Source organism: Aythya ferina, assembly GCF_964211825.1.
Source record: "Aythya ferina genome assembly, chromosome: 2".
Lineage (NCBI taxonomy): Eukaryota > Metazoa > Chordata > Aves > Anseriformes > Anatidae > Aythya > Aythya ferina.
The window spans coordinates 61777707-61801507 of record NC_140297.1 but is presented as its reverse complement, the minus strand read 5'-3'; the positions used below and the strand labels follow the sequence as shown (position 1 = coordinate 61801507).

Here is a 23801-nt window from a genome sequence, read left to right as displayed (position 1 = left end):
GTAATTCCATTTAAGTATCCTTGAACAGCCACCTAATACCCCTAATGGCTATTTTGGTTATGAAAAATCCTCTGCATTTTAGAGAAGATAAAAACCAAAGAGACTAATTCATACGTATTTAAATAGATATTAAGATCAGAAGGAACACCCCGATCATTTAGCCAGACTTTACTCTGAAACGTCCTCCACAAATTCCTATATGTAATTCAAGAATCCATTTATTTCTAAGCTGTTTTTAAGAATGTCACCAGCATTTTTTTTTTTTACTAGGAAAAAAAAAAATCCTTTTTGACTGAAAAGTTTATTTTTAAAGCGCTAGAAGAGACACATGTTTATCAGTACTCTGATGCAGTTTTAAGATAGTAATGAAATATTTCTCAGTACAGCTATAAAATTTAATATAGTTCAGCACCAGATAACTTGCATTAAAGAAAGGTTGTTCACAATATTTATTACCCTCTAGTTCCACTATTTCTGTTCAGCCATCCATTTGAATTGAGGCATCCTTCATCATCCATATACATAAGATCCTCTCTTTGATCTTTAATGGTAAATTTAAGGGCTGAGTAAATGTTCTTTGAAATGCACAGTGTGACACAGCTGCTTATTGTTACATAGAAGACAGTATGTCATTAAAATGGAAAGTCAGTTAATACAGTGGAACATCCCCCTAATCATATCCCAACTTTGAGGTAATACCACTTTCAGTGATATCTCTAATTTACAGTTAACTAGTTTTCTTCAAGTGGAAAAATAGACAGACTTTGGTGAAAGTCAAAATTAATAAAGTACATTTTTCATCAAAAGACAGAGACACTGGAAATGCACTCTGCTGTGGTATTTGTACTTAAAATACATGGTAGACATGCAACAGAGATGCATCTTACTACATTATTCACATGAAACTCATCGAGCCTGCATTTTTTTTGTTGTTGTTGTTTAAATTTTTTTTGACCATTTTTTTTGGAGGTTTATATAGCTCTACAAGAAACTAACTGTGCATTATTTACTTAACTAAGCATTATTTTTATTAGTTTTTTTTTATCATCATTCTAAAGAGCTGAGGGTGAGCTAAATCTTTGTTTGAAAGTATAACTGAATCAAAATAATCTTTGCAATTTAAGTTTAAGCAGTTTTTCATTTTTGCTTACTCCCTTACCACTGCTGTTTGTGGTTCACCCAGTGATACAATTTGAGAAAGAGAATTATTTAAAGAATTTTCACATTTGCCAGCATTATGAAGCACCTTATGTTTGATTTTATTACATTTTCCAGCTGAAATACAAGATGAAAGTGTTAGAGCTACGTGAATCTGAATAAACACAGGGGCAAGGGAAACATGAATTTATGAACCTTGGTTTACCCCACAAACACTGGCTGAACCATCCATACCAATCTCATGAGCAGACTACCAGTTGACTGCTCACAAAGCAAAGTGATACAGTCACAAACTTAACTGGTCTTCAAAGACACTTCTTTAAAAATTAAGAAAAAGAAATCCAAGTTCAATACTAATGATGCACAACTTTGTAACACCGTTGTGCATTTGGATTCAGGAAGAGGTCACCTCTTTTCTCTTTGAGAAAAAGCCATCAAGGCCTTGGAGTGCAATTCACAATGTCTGAAGAGCTTTACAGCAGCCAGGTCTGCACCCTATCTGTGCTGGAGGTGATCACTCAAAAATTAAAAGGGAAATTGAGAGAGATTCTATACTTCACTGAGTGTCATCCACAACACAAGACTCTAACTTAACATGCCACTCTTTTCATCTTAGCTTGATTTTCATTTTAGGTTGATATGAAAGGGTATGAGCTATGCTTGCAGAGGCACAGGCTGTGCCCCGTGCTCTCTAAAACCCAGCCTGTCCAACCACATCTACTGCCAAGTACACTGATCCAACCACCCAGAGGCAGTGAAAACCACCCTGCATCACCAGATGGATCTGGCTGCATTCTATGTTCCCTCAAGTTCAAGAGTTCTCTCTCAAATTGGTGTAGTTAACCCCAGGGAATTTTTCTTTAATTGCAATGTAGTTTTCTGCTGTAACAGAAAAATACCATTTACTAAGACAGACAGTCCTGGCTCTCTGAAACTCACAACACAAGAAAGCTGTAGCTGAACTTACAATAAGATCATCATCTTAAGCTTTGTTATCCTGTATTTATACATTTTGAAAATAATCCTTCCAGTATGGAAATTGTCAACCTTTCACTAAGACTCAAGGCAATTTCTGCTTTAAATGTTAAGGCCAATCTTCTACCTACTAAAGTTGTAAGACCTTAAAACTGTTTTTTATGTTTCAGAAAAGCATTGGGAACTTTTCTGTATGCAACTCAAAACCAGCTGTACTTTGCAAGTGAAAACTTTCCAAGTGCCTGGCTCTCTGCAGATTTTTGGCAAATCTATTTGAAAAATATGAAAACTGGGGGTCTGAGCCAAAGCTTACTGAAGTCTATGGAAAAACTCCCATAGATTTAATCAGGATTTGGATTAGGACCTAAAAAAGTCTGAAGTAATTGAAAAATCAGTTCTGCATGTACAAAATATGTAATTTTCACTAGGTTTACATTTGTTAGACTCCTTCATAGTATTGTAGAATTGCAAATACATTATAATGGATGTTAGGGATATATAATTTTGCACTACTAATTCACCACAGACTTCCACAGCCTTGTGCATGGTACACTCCCTGCATGATAAAAATCGATGAAATCAATCATACACACAAACAAATGAAGATAAAACTTCATTTTAAAAACACCTGAATACTGATGAAAAACATTAATACCATCATAGCTCAAGTGATTTGTTAAATTCAGGACCAAGCAAAATACGGAGTAAGAGTTTCCTTTCAAAAACTGTAGGCCAAGTTCAGTGATAACACACAAAAAACACATGCAAATAACAAATTATCTCATTCTGGGCACAGTTGCTCTGAACAGCTTAGACTTATGTAATACCACCAATTTCAGTTAATATTTATCTAATTCATGACAGCATAGGAGAAGAATCAGGTTTACTCAACCTAAATGTGTCAGAAAACAAGTAGCAAATGCAAAATGAATGAGTTGTGGTGCCTCAGATAACAGCTACAGCATCACCTGACATGTAAATACTTGCATCTTTGCTAACTAAAGAATGTCACTTCCAATCAGAAGAAAATTAAGCAATTAACCTTGACATATTGTGGCTTGAGTTATATACAATGCAAAATGAAATATTTAGTCAACTTAAGAGAATTGTTGCACACACAAAACAACCAAGCAAAATACCACTACAGGTTCCTGAAGAACCTTTTTTCAACATTTTAAGAGAGGAGGGGTGACCTGAGAGATATTTGCTCTGCCTCATCCCCCTGTTATATCTCCTCCCCAGTACCTTTTTGTGGAAGAATCTGCTTTGTCACACCTGTACTTGCCAAAAACTTACAAGTACTATAATTTTATGGTGGTCTATATAGAAACTGAAGAGAAGTAATATCATTTAAACAGCAGAGATGATCATGCTCTTCAAATACCCACAGCTCCTGTGCAAATAATAAGGCAGTCCGTCATACAGATTCTCAAAACATCACAGGAAACCAAAACCTAAATGAACCAATGGAAACCTGTTAGGTGGAAATCCATAGTATGACTGGATGTACAAGACAGACTCCTCCTCATTAGTACTACACATTAAATGAAAGGATTATGTTATATTATTAAAGTTTGGCTTTATTTAATAGTAGATTACATCATGTTATGGCCTTTTCAAATAACTGTCTAGTTGTGTTTTGTTTGTGTTTTTTTTTTTTTTTTTGTTTTGTTTGTGTATTTGTTTTGCTTTCTACTTTTGAATCATCTGAAATGGAAGTCCAGAGGCTGTACTCTTCCTACTTTAGCCACACACCACTTTTCTGTAGCTTTGAGCAATTAACTATTTAGTGCAGATTTTAGAAGTTTATTTCTGCTTATGGTCTTTAAGGGACAAAGAATACAGAATATAGAGCACAATGACAAACACAATCATGAGGGAAAATTCTTTCAACTCACAATTATTTTCACCAAAAGCTTACCTCAAAATTATGAATCTTCTGTGACCAGTTAGAGTTAAGTAGAATGAATTAAAATTTAATGGATTTCAAGGCAAAGAGTCAGCAATAGGACTATATGCACCAAGGCACTAATGCGTTGATCCGAACTGTACTTAGATGAGGCAAGCTGTAATTGCAACATTGCCAACTAAATTTCATAGTATAACAAATGAATGAATCCCAAATCTCAAGCGGGATTTCTTTTTATTCATTATGCATGACATTTTCCTCTTTAAATTATTCATTTTTTTTTTAATGTTATTGCTTTAGCCTTCTTAACCTTTGCACTCCACTCTGTGGTTTTTGCCAGCTGTAATATCAATTGAGGAGGGGAGATTTTCTCAACTACATAATAAAAACCTTTTCATAACCCTGCATGCAAAAACATGTCTTTATACCCTTCTACCTTGTTTTGCTTTTCACATTCTAAGATAAATAATTTTTTAAAAAATGATTCCAACGATTTACCATTTTTTTGAAATTCTTGAAAATTAACAACTTTAAGAAAGCTACAATCCTAGTCTAGCAGCATGATTAAATTTGACTAAACTAATGAACATTAAAGACCACTTAAGACATTCTTCCTCATTCTCTTCCCTTGTCTGATGTTCAGTTTTCTATTTTCAAAATGTGTTCACCTGAATCATACAGAATGATATAAGAATAAGCTGTAAAGCAAGCTGGTTCATCAGTATCTAGTAATCTGTAACCTGTCTTAAAAATAGAACACCTAAAACCTACGGTAGGTGGGAACTACAGCACGAGACTGTAAGGCATTATACTTAAATTCTATTCATACAGGTGTTATTGGCTCGTGGTGGGATCTTGGGTACATCACTTCTGTATAGTTCAATTTTCCATTTCACAGAATTAAAATACCAAAACTACTAAAACAATGGAAATAAAAGTTTTAAAGACTAATGTTACAATGGAAATAAGTTACAGGGAGTAATGATCCACATCAGAGAGCCAAACAATCAGTGTTTCTGGCTCCACCAAGCTGCTCTTAAGCTTTTCTTGAGCAACCGGAAAATCTTGTTGGTGTAAGCACTCCCAAAATTCTCCTTAATGATTTGCTACTCCCTTTCCTTTTCACTAAATTAGCTTTATGGGGCAATAGACATATTTAAGTTTCAAAAATAGATCCCAAAAATATTTGTTTATAATGTCTGATACATTACTACTTGCTTATTTTTAGGCTTTTAAATTAAGATAGAACTGTTCATCATGAACAGCTGATAAATTTCTGTGAGAATATTTTAAATATGAAGAACTAGAAGTCACACTTAAGTTGCACCACTCTATTAGGTTGTATGTTATACCACATCATGTCTCATTATTAACTGGCATGAGAAAACACAGCAGAAATGCACAGCAATTCTAGGTGCTGTAAGACTTATGGCAACCTTGTTCTTTTTATCATTCTTATGTGATTATTATCTGCAATTAGATGGCAAGCAGAAAGTTATAGGCTCAACAGTTCAACTGTGGTTGAACTGCACAAATTGCACAGAGCTGCACAAATTGAATACAGAAGCACACAATGGCCATGCTGTTTATTAATTTAGTCTCAGTTACATCTTTGTCAAACCTTCCCAGAATCTCATTGCTTGATAGATCCACTTCAGTACGTCAGGGTTTTCTCTACAGTAACTGCTTTAGGACACCCAGATTGACAGCTGACCAGGAAAATGGTCTTCCTATCATTTTATTGCTACCTCTCACAGTCAGAGACATTTATTACAAGCCACCTGAGTAAGTAAAGTTACTTGCCTTAACTGACACAGTGAAAGAACTGTGCATATCAATGGGCAAAGTAAAGAGAAGGAAACAACCATAACACAGAGAGAATAAATGGAAATAATAGGAAAAATGGAGAAGCCTGAACAAAACAGAGCTATACTGCTAAAAAGGAACCTTACTAGAAGGAAAAACAATAGAGAACAGATAAAAAGTACACTTTAATTAAATGTTTATGATAGCTTTTTGGGGGTAATGAAAGTAAGGGAAGAGAAGTTTGAAAAACTAATATGGTGATGACTGTTCTGGGTTGGTTTCAACACAAGTAGATGATCTTTGGCAAGGAGAGAAGCAAACACTTGTAGAACTGTTCCAATACAGAGTTTCTTCCCACAGAGAAAACTTTGCCTGGGTATGGGAACCCCAGGTTCTATGGGCAAAATAGCAAAAGTATCTAATTGTTAAAATGCAGGCGTACATTAATTGTTATTGTTATAATTAAAATGCAGGCATACATTTATTTTTGGATCAGGTAAGCATGCCTATGAGAGGTTTGAGAACTTCAGAGAATGAAGACTAATGAATGTGATATTTTAGTGATTTACCACTATAGTTCAGATATTTATTTAAATCAAAAAAAAAAAAAGTTAATATACCCAGGAAACGTAAGAAATGTACTTCCACTGTTAAAAAAAAAAATATGAATTTTTCATTTAAAGATAATCTCATCTGTAATCTTTTATTTTTATTTTTCACTCTTAATAAATCACCCACTTCCTGGGGTAATCAGCCTTCAAAGTTATTTAATTGAGCAACCTATATGATTTTAAGGAAGGTAGAAAAGATGAGTCAGAGTTTTCATTGCAACGGTTAAAATGAGTTAATGTCAATTTCACAATTAAGGGCTTGATCAAACAAATAATAGGAATGGATAGGCATGTAGTGATTTATAAGTGTGCCTGTAAAATCTCTGGGTACATTTAAGGGAAAGAAGTCCTCAAAATGAATTTCAATGAAAAACAGGCACTTCTATTAGAGGTTAGACTCCCAAGATCTCAGATAGATAAAAATATTTCCTAGATCACTCCCAAGGCACTTTGGTTACACTGTCTCATGAAATAGTGGAAACAGGCAGAGAGTACTATCAAAATTATGAGTAAAGTGCTGGATCTAATCTGTTCAATGACAAAGTTTCCACTGACCTCAGTGGACTACTAGTTCCATCAATCATCACTGACCAATCTTCAGGTGTATAAAACCCTTGCAGTATTTGCAGCACAGAACAAACACTCTGAATAAAACTTTACTTTCACTTTTCTTTACACAGATTTAATGAGTATTGTTAAAAAAAAAATAGGATACATTTAAACTAATTTAGGACAAATCACGAAAAAAGCATTATTTTGAAGGGTTACAAAAAAATGTAGTTTTGTATGGTATTGCTACAGAAAACATGGAAAACATTTTAAGAATCACATTTCATAATGGACTGTGGTCTTCTGTAGAGATAAACAGCACTGGATTTGTGTCACGTCCATGAGGATTAATAACTTGGCACTTTTTATACACTACTCTGCACCCAACACAGAGTGCTATACAAAGCTGTCAATGCACTATGATCTCAGGCTCACAATAATTAAGTTACAGGAAAAGTTTTCCAACTGTGATCGGCCTCTGTTGATTTAGTGTATATCTACTGGTAGTTCAAAAGAATGGACTAGTCCTCTGGGCCAACTTTTCCCTGTCCTCTTCAGGCTGCTAAATTACTTTTCAATATTTTTTAAACTTACTGATTATAACTTCCCTGGGATGATGATGATAACGATAACAATAATAATAATAATAATAATAATAATGCAGTTGCTACTGAGGTAACAATGTTACAGCCAGGAGCTGGGAACCTCTGAGTAGAAACAACACGCACTACATTTCACAAGGCATTCTCTGTTAGTCCACACCATAAAGTTTGAGAATACCCAAGTAATACTGCTTTTTCCTTTCTCCTGATGACACCAATGAAGGAATTTCTAATTAACACAGTAAGAGACAAGTTTTCAACAACAAAATCCTATTTTCTTTTAGAATTGACAAAAATGCTAGTCTTTCTTTATAGTACAACTCTGTGTACTAAGAATTTAACATCAATATTCATGTTTTCAATATATATAAAAAAATTAACATTGCTCTTCTGTTCCCTTGAAATACATTCTGGGTGCATATGTACACATACAATGATTAAAAAAGTGTATTTAATGTTTGCATTTACCCATTCATAATCTGAATGATAAATTCATGATTACACAAAGCAGGTAGCACCAAACAGAAGACTTACAAGCTCTTTGCAGAATAAAATTATAATCTGATCAATAAATCAAAAAAAAAAATGTTATGAAGATGAAAAGTGAAGTCAAGTATCTATCATCACACTTGGGAAAGCAACATCATATATATAAATACAGAAAAATACTGGAAAACTATCATATCCCTTCTCAACGTTCTCCTTCTTACTACCCTCAGAAGAAATAAAAATCATATTGTTTCAATTAATTATATTTTATGCTCTTCTCTGAATTCTATTAATCTAAGCTTTTCTTAAACTGTGTTACCAAATCATTTCAATTGAATCATCCTCATGAAGAACAGAAATAAATAATTAACTCTCTTCATTAAAGTTATATCACTACATTCCGAAGTTGGAATTTGATTTAATAGGATCATGTTACTGACTTCCATGCAGCATCTGGTCCACTATAACCCCCTGATTCTCTCTTATTCCAGCAGTGCATAAGGAATTGTTTCTCAATTTTGAATTCATTTGTCTGACTTTTATTTGCTAGAGTCTTTGCACTTGTGTCCACTGAATTTCATCTTACCGATTTCAGATCTTTCGTATAATTAATCGAGATCATTCTGAATTATTGCTCTTTTAACGTGCTTGAAACTACTTTTAGCTTGTCACAAAACCACAAATTTAACATATGAATTATGCTCACTGTTCCATCACTGAAGTCATTAATGAAAATGATGAAGAAAACCAGATACATCAGGGACCATATCATACATCTAGCATATATTTCTGAACTGACTACAAATATTGGTAACTACTTTCTGAATGCATCTTTCAGCTAGTTGCACACTTAAAGGTAGGTATCAGTTTTTTAACATGGCTTTCACACATTTCCCCTAGATTTCAGGGCACATCATCTTGAACATACTATGTATAACCTTTAAAAATCCAGTTTACTGGTAGAGTGTTGCAATGTTTGAAGGGTCCTAGGCATTTTTAAAACACTAAAAGAAAAAAAAAAAAAAAAGTTGCAATAGAAAAAGGAGTTTCCAACGTTAAGAAAAAGAATGAGCTTAAGAAAAAGTGGCATTGAACAACATCCTTAAGCCAATGACTGCTACATTACTGAGCGATTATGGGACTATCTTTTGGTCTAGCCTGGTCTGAAGCTTGGGTACACAAACTCACTTATTTTAGGTGAATCTAAAAGATGAATGCCAGGAATGCACCCAAACCACTTTGTTACTGGAGGAGGATCGGTACATTCAACAGGAACAGAGCTAGTTCAGAGAAATCCCCTCTGAAATGCATACAAGTCCTGTTGCCAGCTTCAGTTACTGCCCTCTGTAAATCTGCTTGGACCACACTAGTTGCTAATATAGAGAAAGCCACAGAAAACTACAACAGGTGACACAAGACAAAAAGCATGTTTTAAAAGCCTCAGAAACATCTTATCCTCTCCCCTCCCCCAAACAAAAATTTAAAAAAAAAAAAAAAAAGTTTTCTTCAGTCGCTGTCCAAAGGCAATCAAGCATTCACACTGCTTCAGAGCATACAACACATTCTGTTAGAAATTAGTTACTTAAATACTCTGCTACTATAAGCACATGGCAGAATAATTTCTCCCTAATGAGACTGTCTTAAAAATTAAGGTGAAATTCTCTATTTTGAAGTATAACATAACTTCGACATAAGCTCTTCCAAGGTTTTCCAAAACCCATATAGTCTCCATAGTTAAAAATTAAATCCATAAATATATAGAACCTCTTCTCTGGGCTCCATGCTGAACTCTCAGTGAAAAAGTTAAATTTGGTTTTATAATAATTTCTCTAATTGATACCTTCTTTTGACCTTCTCAAGTGTTAGCCTAATTAGGTCATAATTTTGATTCGTTATTAGGTAATTTGATATTCAAAATCACTACATACTAGAGTCAGCAATTTTGGAATCTATATTTGGATTACAGATTTTAATTCCTTTTAACATAAATCATGACCAAAGGGCATTTCATGTATAGGTTATAGTTTATGTTGGGTGAGACATTGCTATATGAGGTCTCAACCAGCCACTTACAGGTACTTAGTTTTTCACTATTAATCATGTGAAACATTAATCCTGATCCATATATCCTGATCCAATCCTGATATCATCAGTACATGGTTAACAACCCACAGTCAAATTTCTTGTATTTTGCTTGGAAGGTGCTTCTTCCTTATACTATTTTTATTTGAGAGGTAGTATAACTGTCTACCTGTACCACAATAGGAAAAATTATTCTAGTACTTTTCACTTATGATTTCTTGTTTTTCGGCCTCCTGCAATAGAAAAGAATAAGTTCAGCATTTTTTAATTTTAATTGTTGTGCATGCAATGGGGAGGGCATGATCAGACTGCTTTCTCAAGGTCCTTCATGAAGACTAAAGTTTCTGCTAATTTGTATACAGTCTCTAGAAAATTTACTCTTTTCCTAAAAGAGTAATGAGTCATGACCATGAGAACAGTCCCCTGATCTCAGTAAGACTGGTAAATTGAACAGGCAGAAGTCAATTTCCTCATTAAATCATTTCATCCTTAGTTTAGCCAGAAAAAGATGAGTGGCAGCTATTTAAGCCTTTTCAAAATTCTTAGAAGGAGAAACAATGGAACAATACTTACATAATATTATATAAAGTTCAACAAATGAAATCCACTTAATGTATACTTCAACCTTTCGAAGAATTACTGAAAAAATATGTAAAACTAATTTGATATTTATCCTGGATCGCTTCTTCACTTCATGTGATTATCAGTCCACTTCTAGACATGGGCACAGCATAACACTAAGGAGAAATTAATTAGAATAGTTTCTGGCATTGCACAGTCTCTGGTCGTTTTACCAAAGCATCTGGATTACCACATGCAAAAAAGGATTGCACATAATAATTACAAGGACATCTAAATTAATTGCCAGAACATTGCACAAGCCATTCAGATTGCATTAAAGAGGAATTAAATTATACTTTGTGAGGTAATAAAACAAAAGATAGGAAATCAAGATACTGCCCTAACAATTCCAATATTGATCGAAAACAACACCCATGAAGACAAAATACTAAATTCAATTTTAAGCATGAAGTATACATACAATATATACTTTTCCCTACATTTGTGAAGACTGCTCTAGGTAAAGAAGGTCATATGGGCCTAAGACCGTACAGAGATGATGTTGGTTAGAACACTATGAAGCTGAATGAGCTTCCTACCTAAACAGCTGGTAGCTGTAAAAACACAGTGTACCAAGTCAGCAGGAATTTGTGATGTTTATTAAGATCCCTTCTACCAACTAGAGAAAAAAAGCAGGAAGAAAATGTCTTGCAGCAGAACAAAGATGCTAACCTTCAGAATCTTCTAGAGAGGTGTAGTTTTGCTCCCACTGTCAAGTATGAATACAGAAAAAAGCATGAATAACATTTCTTTAAAAAGTTTTGATTCCATGATTTTCAATTCAATCACTGTGCAGCACTGAATTGTGCAGCATCTTCTCTAAGTTCCTTTTCTAAATGAGAAATGTCCTTCAAGACCTGTATAAATTAGTTTGATCATTAATTTCATGCATCACCTACCCAACTTGAACTTTCTAAGGTTGCAGATTTTTGTATTCAGTGTTATCACTGCATTACGATTAGTCATATGCATATCATAGAGCTGATAATAAAACTACAGTAATTTCTCAATCAATAAATTAGGATTTATCAAGAAAGTGGAAATTCCCACCCCTCACTTTTCTATCAAGTATGTTAGAAATGCACAACATAAATATAATTGGAAAGTGCAAAAAATCAGTGAGCTTTCAGAGTATTAGAATTGCTTAATAATTAAGTTGTTAGAGTATTTGGATGACCATACAGGGTACATTTGCTCCATAACTATTCGTATGCTCTAGGGTGAGTAGTAAATGATCAAACTGAGCTACAACTTTGATTTAACATTATATTAACTAACACGTCCTATTAGTTAACAGCACAAGTAGCATCTGGCTTCCACAACCAGTGAAAAAACAAGCTCCAAGCACATCATTTTTAATTTTTATATGCAACTATATGCTTTGAATTATGAACATAAAGTTCATGTCTTACCTGGCACAGCAGCAACTTGCTGAGTGGCTGATTCTGTACTTAAGGAAAGGCGACCACCTTTGGCCAGTCTATCGCAGAACAGGCTGATATTCTTCTTAAGTCTGCTGGTATCTTTGGGCATGCTCAACTGGCCACCAAGAGTCAGTGCCTGTTCCTTAGAGCTCTTGGACAAGCAAGTTCTTAGTAAGGAAGAAATGGCAGAATCCACAGTTTCTTCCCAACCCTGTATTAAAGAAAATAGACAAAAAATAAAATAAGGTGAACTGTAATATCATATAGCATATAATATACAAAGTAACAAACAAAGGACTAAAAATTTTCAAGCAATACTGATACATAAAATATAATTAAGGAATTAATAAAAGGCATAAGCATACAGCCCTTAAATTTCTAGCAAATCAAAGAGGGGAGGGAGAAGGGAGTGGATAACTATTTCTAACATTATTCAGAGAGAAATAAAATTTAAATAATAATACATGGACAGTATGAGACAAATAATGGTTAAATTCAGCAGTTGTATTAATACAATGGAAAAACAGAAATTCCTGCATGCAACATCTGGAATTCAGAACATAATTAAAATATAAATACAAGCATTATAACATGTTGTATGTAACATCATACTGAAGACATGTCAAAGCAAGAAAAAAAAAGGTATCTAATGATATGTTCTTTGGAATCCCCATCTAGAATTCTGACAACACATTAGTATCACAGAACATCATGCAATCTGAAATTATTACATTCAGTATATATTTATCAGGCCAATTAACTTTAATTAAGGTATGATACCCACAGCAATAGCATGGGTGTATTAGTGCTCTCGTGAACTGGGACCTAGATTTCTAACATAACGTGAAGCTGCAAACACTTAGGAGAAGAGCAGCTTAGTCACCAGTGTAATTAAAACAAGCAGTTACCTTTGGAAAAGCTATTTATATTTGATATAAATACTTCCACAAAATAAAGTGTTTACTCCTGCAAATAACACCCAGTAAAAAAGTAAGTTTCTTTCCCAAAAATGCCGTGAAAAGCACCTTTAAAAGTTAGGTTCAAGTTTTTACTCTGGTTTTCAGAGACACAAACAAATAAAAGATACCCCTTCCAGTAAGAATCCTGGATGGCAGAAGTCTTTAACCTTGCAACATAACCTTGCAACAAGGTTATTAAATATCACATAGATTTTACACATTATCTCATTTATGCAGTGTGCAATATAGAATCAACTCTTGTAACAGCCCTGATTGGCTAAGGCTTATTTTAGCAAGAATTTTTATAGACTTCAGAAGCCTTGAGGCTACAGGTTGGAACAACCCAGCTGAATCTGCTGCTAACCTAATTGAACACAACACAGAGGTAGTTTATTGCATGGTGATTACTCAGAACAAAAAGAGAGCTCTCTGAAGATCCAGCTGTGGATAATTTAACCAGAGAGTCTTCTAGTTTAAGCTCTTTCTCATGATGCATTAGTCTTGAGTGAAAATGACCAGCTGAACAACAAAAATCACCAGCCTATCCAAAATTCCCTGATTCAGCAAGTATAACATCACTGGTCTAAATATTAAATAGCAATGGTGTGAACCCTGTCAGAGTCCAGCGTTAAATAAATAAGGTCTGTGAATTTTTTCTCTTAGATATACATGACTTTTGTGGAAGGTAGGGTACTAATTTTGATGCTGAGAGATGCAAAGGCCATCTTTCCTGAATTTGTTGCTTCTTAAGAATAGGTCCAAGACAAATACTTATTTGTTGCCAGGTACATTGGTGAGACTACATAGTCATACATACTTCATCTTTGTCCAAACATACACTAGTCTTCATAAACAGGGTCCTGAAAATGTGCTATATTTGTATAAAACATTTACATTTTGCAGAGGAACTGGATCAACTAGTGAAGTTTTCTTAGTCCACAACTGCCTTTCCTAACTTCAGAACAATGCCAGCATTAACCTATTGTCTAATCTGGATACTTCCACCCCCCCAAAAAAATGCAAATTAGCAGAATCATGCCAGTCAGTCAATGCAGTGTTAGTTTAACATTTTTCAAATATTCTAGAAAGAGTCCACTGGAGTGTAATCCATCCACTGACCTGTGATTGTGACAGGAAATAATCCATTCTGCAGTCAATTTAAGGAGGTTAATGAGCTGGTAAATACTGTCTACATTCCCACATACTGGGCAATGAAACTTAATATGTACAAAGCATAAAAAACAGTCAGGCTAGGCTCTCCTAATTATAATACAAGCCACAAAAAGTAAGTCAACATAAACATAAGAATCTTGAGTTTCACTAGAAGACAAAGAAACACATGGTTAACTGGTGTCGGCAAACAGTAGCTTAGAAGCAGGCCAATATACATGTATTTCTCCAAATGAATTACAAAAATGCATGAGAAAGAAGCATTTAAATAAAAAGAATGAAATACAAACTAATGAAAGTCATGAAATCCAAAGTGGCTAGTATCCTGTCCTTGGCTCAGGACACACAGGTGTGTTTTACTTTGTACGATAGCCTTACCATTTTGAACCTTCATTTTTGTATTTAATTTCCATGTTAAACTTTTTTCAGCAGACCATAAAATTCACCAATTCAAGGACTGTTGACCTAGTAAGTCCAGGCAAATCCAAAGCAGTCTTTATAATTAGTAAAAGAGTACACAAAAGTTACTTCTGTATGAAAAAAAAAAAAAAAAAGATGACGACGATGGAAATCTTGTTGAAAGGATTTTATACAACTACTAATTAATGGCCTCAAATAAGACTGCCAAAAAAAAATAAAACCAACTTCTTCACTCCATATACTTTAAAAAGCTAAAAAACATTTGAAGGTGTGCAAGTGGTCTACTCTAAAACCCACACTGAAGAGTGTTTCTACAGTCATGGTTGTAAAATTCACTAATGGCTTTTTGTTTATCATTCTGTGTATTTAGGGGCTAAAGGAACACCATCAATACAGGTGTGACACCAGAAATCCATCATCAAAAGCAGCAAGCTTTTTCACAGCTGCCACAACAGAACTGAGTCAATGTTCACAGGAAGAAATATTAGTAAACCATGCAAATTCATCATATTGATTGTATCATCTGAAATAGATATGAAAATTACTTAATTCATTAAATTAACTTTTTAATTGGGAAAAACCTCAGCTTCATATTTTGCATAGGTACCTTATTTTTCTCTTATAAGTAATAGTTAAGTAGAGTCTTTGCACCGTCTTTTAACCAAATCACATACACTGCTAGAATCTGAAGACCAAATCAGTGCAGTGTTTTTGCCTCATTTTCCCTCATAACATGGATGAGCCACTTCCAGCACAGACAAGATTTAGTAAATATTTGAAGGACCTGAGTAGATAATAATATTGTACAGCCTGACATGTCACTTTGAAACAAGCAAACAAATAAACAAAAAATATTATTTACCTACAAGTTTCACCATGTACACTTCCTGTGAAAAATAAAAGCATTTGTTGCTTTTAACCAAAATCATTCAAAAAGTTTTACCAAATTTTAAGCAGTTCTTAGGTAAACTCTTAGTTTATCTACTTTTCTCAACACTGAATGACATTAGACATTATTAAAATATTTTTTGATACACACTGAAGGTTTTAACACAAAAAGACTGTTTTAGCGAGTTGTGAACAAGCATCTAAGCAGCCAAGCTAGGCCTCCTCTAGCTGATGATCTCTCTAGTAATAGAAATTGATTTGACTAAACATTGTGAAATAGGGGGCAGTCAAATCAATGAGTTGCAAAGATAGCTTACAGGACTGTCTTAAATATGTTTTGAGTGGATAAAACCACATTTTCTTTAGATTACCAAGCCTTTTGAAATTACAACTAGTTTTGCAAATGAAGTTTTATCTGGACCAGATTATAGCAACTACTCATACAGATATGTAGCTTTGCACAAGCAGCCCAATAAGTACTTTTAGTTAAATCCCTGTTCTGAAAAGTTAAAAATCATCATTACATTGACAATGTAGTTGTACAGAAGACTTTTGCTCCAGCAATCTCTTGCCCTGTAATGAAAACCCATAATAGATGTAAATACCTAGATTTATTTTTAATTCAACACTAATTCTCAAGCTCTAAAGAGAACACACACACATAAGCAAAGAAAAAATTCAACTAGAGGATGAGAAGGAGCCCTGGGGTGTGTTGCGAACGAATGCTCAGATTTTATATGAAACAGCTTTTACTCTTCTTTACTATTCTGAAATTGTTGTAAATAAATTCAGTTAACATACCAAAGCTTAAATCCCCAAAGGCTCTGAACACAAATTACTCAAGACTGGTGTGTAGACCAAAACACAGAAACTTGAACAGATGGGGGGTTTGTGCTGTGAAGTTGGAAACTAACTAGTTTGTTACATTGCATCATTACACAACTAACAAGGATAATTGATATTCATAATTAACTCCAATGCAATGTCCACAGTAACTTTTCCTCTATTTTAACACAGATAACCATGGAATTCAGTTTTGCCCAGTTATTAGTCTTCAAGTGTTTTTCTTCTCTAGACGTAAGAGACAAGCAAGTGGTTCTCTTTGCAAATGCTAGTTCATTTTGTGATGCTTGATATAGGAAATGTAAATAATAGGTCAACATAATCAACTATTTTACCACTCAAAATTAGACTGATGGAAACATCCTTCTTATATGAAAGCAAAACAAAAGGCAACATAAAGTAAATATGTAAATACCACCCCCTATAAAAGTATTTAGATTGGAGATGATACGTACAAGGTTTGAAAGGATATGAGGTTAATGAGTTAATGATTTAGCCTGCAAAAGAAAGAAACATTGTTCTAATTGCCACAAGATTTTTGGTAGGGGAATGTTTAGAAAACAGTACAAACCAAAGATAGGTTTTGCTGTGGTTGTGAGGTGAATGTTTTGTCCTAGAAGTCTGCTTATTTCAACAAATACATAGATAGGATGGGAAGTTACTGGAATCTTTGTTGTGCCTTTTACTCTGAAATTTACAAACAACTTCAAGCAGAATTGTTTGCCCAGAAGTCTAACAACAAAGACTTTCAGAGCCAGTTCCATTCTTATGCTAGGTAATACAGAAGAGCAGCAGCACCTCAAAGAATGCTTGCAGATACTGAAAGCCCACTATGACTAAAAATAGTCATATTTTTCTAAAAGGTTAGATATAGTCATTTTCATAGCTACTTGTCCTATATACAGAAACTTTTTTTTTCAGCAGAGCTTGCTGCTAAATCCCTTCATAAGTCTAAAGTCAAATAAAACTCACTCAAAACTCTCAACAGAAAACATTTTAGACAGGAAAGTGCAGCATCATTGTAGGAAGAACAGATCAAAATAAATAATAATACTGGTTAGAGCACAGTTTCTCCAACCTGAAAATAACCTGGACAGGGTTTCTGGATGGGGAAGCAGAGTGCACTACATGGAGCAGAGCTTGAGATGTAAGCGGAAGGAAGTGGCTGCTGTAAGAGTTCAGAAATAGTGTAGGGCTGAGGACATTCCAGGGAAAGGATCTAGAGGACAATGTGCTCAGGAGGGGAAAAAAATAAAAATAAAAATAAAAAAGTGTCTGTTGGGAGATTAATTCAAGAAGAGCAACTGCTTTATGGAATTAACAGAACTCGGGGACTGGGAAAATTGAGACACTTATAAATTAATACTAGCTGCCTTAAGTGTAAATAAATCATTCTAATGGCACATCAGCCAACCATGAGTAAGCCTGCTCATAGGTGTCCTCAGTAGCCAGACTTTACCTTGAAAGTCTTTATCACTATTAATGTTATTATTATTTCTAAGGTAAGAGCCATTTTCAGATTATCTATTAATTTATCCTAGAGTGATAGCCAAGACAGTACTGAAAAGAATGCAAATGCAAGGTAAAATACCACAAAAACTATGCAAAACTGTTGCAAGTCAAATTATAGGAATTCTTACAGCTGTTAACTCAGAAATTTGTCTGGCTACATCTTACTTTTTGATTTTAGTCACAATAATGATTTCATCAGCTTTCAAAAACGTTAGAATACTTGGAAACTCACCTTAATAAATGAAAGAAAACCTTGGCATTTATGCATATCTAAATAGTAAAAGTCAGTCTTGTAAACCTGGAAGTCTTAATATATCAGTCCTTTATTCTAATTCACAAGAAACACTAGCCATATCTCTCTCAACATTTTGATTTCACAGTGATTTAGAAAGTTACCTTAGCGTTACACACACAAACTTGACAAATCACTAATCCAGGGCTACTGAACTGGAACTCTCTGACATAGGCCATCAGCAGCTTTTGCCAGGAATTTTCCATGTCATCCTATCTCACACCCTTTAAGCATATCCTACCATTTCAAATGTGCCTATTTGTTTCTTTAACAGCAGATAACACCTACAGCATTCAGAAAGATGGCATGTAACATGTGCCTGTTCTGCCAGAACAAGAGCTAACAAGATGTTTCCTTGTGCATGTAACTGGAAAAGACTATACCTATGTCACTTCTGGAAAAAAAAATGCATGAATAATATTACTGAAATCTTAACATATTAACTTTGAAGGCACAGTCTCATGGGACAATGCATTTTTTAAGATCCATATAAATTGGTTAAAGAATTATCCATGTAATATAAAAGCAGTTTTCTTCTTCAACATTGTGCATTTAAAATGACATTCAAAGTTTATACTAGAATTGGCTAGAATTTACTTTTGTTAAAAAATAACATATGGACAAAAAAATTATACTTCTTATACTTATTATACTATACAACAACAAACACCACTAGAATATGTAAAAGCAAGGAAATAGTAAAATCCTACAGACTATTGGGATTTTTCAAATCTAATGAAAATCCAGACAAATGACTCAAGCTTAAATACATTCCAAACCTATTAAACACATAAGAGGAACATTTGTGGTTAACACGCAGTAGAAAAAGAAGCAGCCAAAGTTCTTGTATTTATTCTGCTCTCTTTAGTCATACCCTCCTTTGATCAAATATTATACTTAATATCCATAAGGTTATTTACTAATTTGATTTTTATCGGCATAAAAAATAATTACATTCTAATAGGAATTTCCAGAATTCTGAAAGTAATATCAAGGTGAGGATATAGCTGAACATCCAAAACAGAAAAAAATGAATAAACTTTAAAAGACACTTAAATTCTAGAAGAAGTTACAAACAGCAGGTGACTTTCATTTTAATTCAAGGGAAGATAATTTTAAGCAGAAAAGCATCCTTATTTGTCATATAGTTATTCTGGCATTTTAACTTACTGTGAAGAGATGCATTATAAATGCATAAACCTTACTAAGGATTTGGACACATCATACAAAGAAATAATCCCTACTTTAATATATATATATATATATTACTAAAAACACAATGAATAAGAGACATGCAAAAACTGGGAATATACAAGGTTAACATCTGAATACCTCTGACCACAAGATATCATCTCCTGAATAATCAATCTCTGTAGGGATCATGATGCATTGGATATTTAAGGTATAAAAAATTAAAGAACCTATGAAGAATGACAGATAGAAAAGTTTGGAAAGAAATCAAATAATACATGAAACTGTATGAGAGACCTCTTAAAATTTATTAAACTAGTCTAAGTTTTTTATTATAGCACAACAGGTCTGTGCAGAGCTATTAAATGCCATATTAACGACTATTTGTGATAGCCACTATCGGCTCCTAATTCAAATAGTAATACCAAACTGAATTAGACTGCAGTTACAATTGACTTTTTTTTAAATTCTTTGTGAATAAATAGGTTTGGAGTATTTTTTATTGTTGTTTGGCTTGGGTTTTTTGTTTGTTTTTGCAGTCTATCATATATACCTTCATCATTTCTTCACTACTGTGCTGTAATAGCAAGTGATAGCAGGAACAGCGCCTTTACCTGTTCAGTGTCAGAGTATTTACTTTATAGAAATTCCTGCAGCATGAACAACTCTCTACAAGAACTGCTCATTTTGAGTTCTGCTTGGTAAATGCATATTGATATCCTATGGCAACTTCACCTGAAAATACAGAGTACATAATCTGTATGATAGATTCTTTCCTGAAAAGTACACTTTCTGTTTAAAAGTTCATTACTCCTCTGGTATTTTTGGCCTCTGTAGCACAATCCAAAAACTACTGAACTCTTCTGCACAAAACTAAAGACTAAGAGTTTGGGGAAAATTCTATTGTATGGGTTTTTTATTATTATTATTTTCATCTTAAATCTGGATTTATTAAAATCTCTTTCCATAATATCTTCTTCAGGTATGGAAGGAAAGCTGAAACACTTTTTTCCAAGCTGAAGCCTTGGAAATTTAAACAGTATTTCTGAAGCTATCTTAGAGCATATGCAGTATTTGGCTCATGCAGAAAGACTTCCAAAATAACCTCAGAATTAGGTCAGAGTAAGAATGGGATTAGGTCAGTATTTATCTCCCAGCTTTTTATCTCCCCTCCCCAACTTTCCTTTAGGTACTGGAAGGCTGCTATAAGGTCTCCCCAGAGACTCTCCAAGCTGAACCCCAACTCCCTCAGCCTGTCTTTGTTGGAGAGATGATTCACCTCCAAGACCATCCTCATTGCCTGAAACTGTCCCACATCTCATAAAAACAGAACAATACAGAGTGTATACTAAAATCTTCTTACTATTATTTTATCTTTAGACAACAGTGAAAATTATGAAGATCTTTAAGGCAGAGCAGGTGTTTGTAAAAGCAAAGAGGGTATGTTTTCCAACGTATAAATTCTTACCATCTAGTTACACAGTTATTTCTCTAGTAATGGTAATTTGTCATAACACAAATACATCACATTTGGAATCATGAATGTTCACACACATCATGGGTTTCTGTAGAAGCCATTCCTAAATCCCAAAAATCATGATTTTTTTTAGGGTTTTCTGCGTGTGTATATGTGTGTGTTCACAATCTTCTGTTTTCAAACTTTAACTATTAATATATTATTTTATAAACTAATAGTTTATAACTATTGGTCCTTTTCTGGCAACTGATGAAAGAAACTGTTATATGTAAAATGCATGAATGGAGTGGTTTGGCTTCCTTGTACCCAGCTTCAGAAGTATGTTGTTTTGCTTTTTAGCACTGAAATCATCTAACACTTCATCTTTCCTTTCCTTAAAAACTTTTCACCAGTTACCTAGATAAACCAAAGTGCTGTTCTGGTTTTTGCAGATGCTGCCAAAGCTGTCTGTAGGCATGCAAACACACAAGAAGTCATGCATCTTCCAGAAATATTCTATACACCCAACAATAAGTCTGCCATATATGAAGTCTACAACCTCAGTGAGATTCTGCAAGATAATTTTTGATACAGGGAAGAGAAATTGAATTTTGTTATTCTTGCTCCAGATAAAAAAAAAAAAAAAAGTTACAGAAAGACGCTAAAGTGTTATTGTATCTCACCAAGCCTTTTATTTTTGTATTAGTGATATCCCTGGGGAGGAGATTCTTTTTCTTCTCATACTATAGTATCTTTTAATGGGTTGTCACTGTAATATGCTTTAGAAGCCTGACTAATGAGTCCTGAAAGATATGAAATACAAAAGCACAGCCTCTCATATATTTTAGTTCTGAAAGAAATCTGTTAATCTAGGAAACTGAGACATAGAACCTTATCATTAACTGAAGAAAAATACTTCCATCTGCTAATTTGTAAATCATAGTAAAACAACAACAAAAAAAAAAGGCACAGATTTTTTTCTGGGATGTTTTAACATATGTAAGATTTGCATGACATATCTTCTCACACTACCTAGTAATATCTTTGCTAATTCAAGAAGACAGATTACACAACATGAAAATGTGGAAAAAAAATATATATATAAAGGTTATCTAATAATGCTCACAAAATATTGGGGGGGGGGGGGGATACATAGTTAGATATTACTGCTTTTGGTTCTGAAGTTGTTGATGGGTGTTCTTGGTTTTAATTCACAATCACAGTGCATTAAAGATAGGATGGTTCAATGATTAGGTCTTGATATACCTTCTTATTAACATTTGTGACTGTCAGATATCCGAGGAAAATAATGTATTCAGCTGCATATCGTTATGGCATATGTTCAATATAAATCTAGAGCTTTATAAGATTATTGGGAGTATCTCCATCTTATTTTCTCAGAAAGTGATATGATACACTGCTAGCTTTTTTTTTTTTTTTTTAATTCAGGTATTATAATATGTCGTGGTTTAATCCAGCCGGCAGCTAAACACCACACAGCCGTTCACTCACCCTCCCCCCTCCCTCTCTGGGATGGGGGAGAGAAATGGAAAGTGAAGCCCCTGAGTTGAGATAAAGACAGTTTAATAAGACAGGAAAATAATAATAACAATAATAATAACAACAATAATAATAATAGTACAATGATGATAATAGTACTACTACTAATAATGTGTACAAACAAGTGATGCACAATGCAATTGCTCACCACCTGCTGACCGATGCCCAGCCTAATCCTGAGCAGTCCGGCCCCCTCCCCCCAGCTAGCCACCCCTATATATTGTTTAGCATGACGTCAGATGGTATGGAATACCCCTTTGGCTAGTTTGGGTCACCTTTCCCGGGTCTGTCCCCTCCCAGCTCCTGCTGCACCCCCAGCCTGCCCGTTGGCAGGACAGAGCAAGAAGCTGAGACGTCCTTGGCTTAGTATAAGATAAGCCCACTGAAGTTTAACTTCAATATCTCTGAAATACAGCAGAACAAAAACAGTGATAGATCAAGTTTGGTAAATTAATTCTAAAAGCGAACTTTATTTTTCATAATACATCTAACAGATATGTCAGATTCTCCATTAATGTAAGGTTTATACCTAGCAAAAATGCTTGTTCTGAGGTTTGATACAAGGGAATATAATTAAACAAGACAAGAATACAGTGATCCTTTCTGTCCTTAAAAAGTTTACAATTCATAACGCACATGAAATCCTGTATCTGAACAATCCTTTAATTTTGTGCCATCTAGGTTGTTGGTTTTTTTGGTGTTTAGAAACTATGCTCTTTAGAAGAAAGCTTTTTTTAAAAAAAAATCAAGAATAAAAAGCTTACGTCCCCTTCTTGCAAAATCTAGAAGTGACAAAATAAGATTTGGAAATACAATTGAACATAGCTGCTAGTCCTTTGAGGTGTAAAGCAAGGATGCGTTGATTTTTTTAACACATAAATAGACTTAACTGATCACACTAAACCTTTCTTTCCAAAACCAACAAAACCTTTGCACTTTTTCTATTCTACCCACAGAATTCACTGTGAAAAATAAACTCAGCTACAGACAAGAGTCCATTGCATGCCTTGCCTCCAATGAAGAGCGATTTGCTGTTTGCCGTAACGCAATTTTCTTACTAAATAAAATTAACTGCAGGAACCAAATAATACACAAACATCTAGAGGAATTGTGATAGTGCTTAAAAAAAATGTTGAGACTACCACCTCACTCTTCAAATTATCTCTTTCCCTTAAATTACTTATCACAAATATTTGATCTTTTGTTTCTAGACCTTATAAATTTCACAAGTAATCAATCCATTTGAAACCCTGCTTTTAAGGGACCACAAATAAAAGCAAAGTA

At 34.1% G+C, this 23801-nt stretch overlaps 1 protein-coding gene across 8 annotated transcripts in view; it reads right to left on the bottom strand.

Annotated features, from left to right (window-relative positions):
* The window catches only part of BBS9 (Bardet-Biedl syndrome 9), a 320473-nt gene that overhangs the window by 140703 nt on the left and 155969 nt on the right, over nt 1-23801 (bottom strand). For 7 of the 8 annotated variants that reach the window (XR_014689911.1, XR_014689912.1, XM_084510494.1 and 4 more), the window contains one exon: nt 12215-12437. Coding sequence is in view for 6 of the 8 variants with exons in the window: in XM_084510494.1 (XP_084366620.1) it covers nt 12215-12437 (223 nt within the window). In the remaining 2 variants the exon portion in view is untranslated. Of the gene's footprint in view, nt 1-11379; nt 11512-12214; nt 12438-23801 lie in introns of those variants that run through there. The other variant, XM_084510497.1, reaches the window with a different exon arrangement.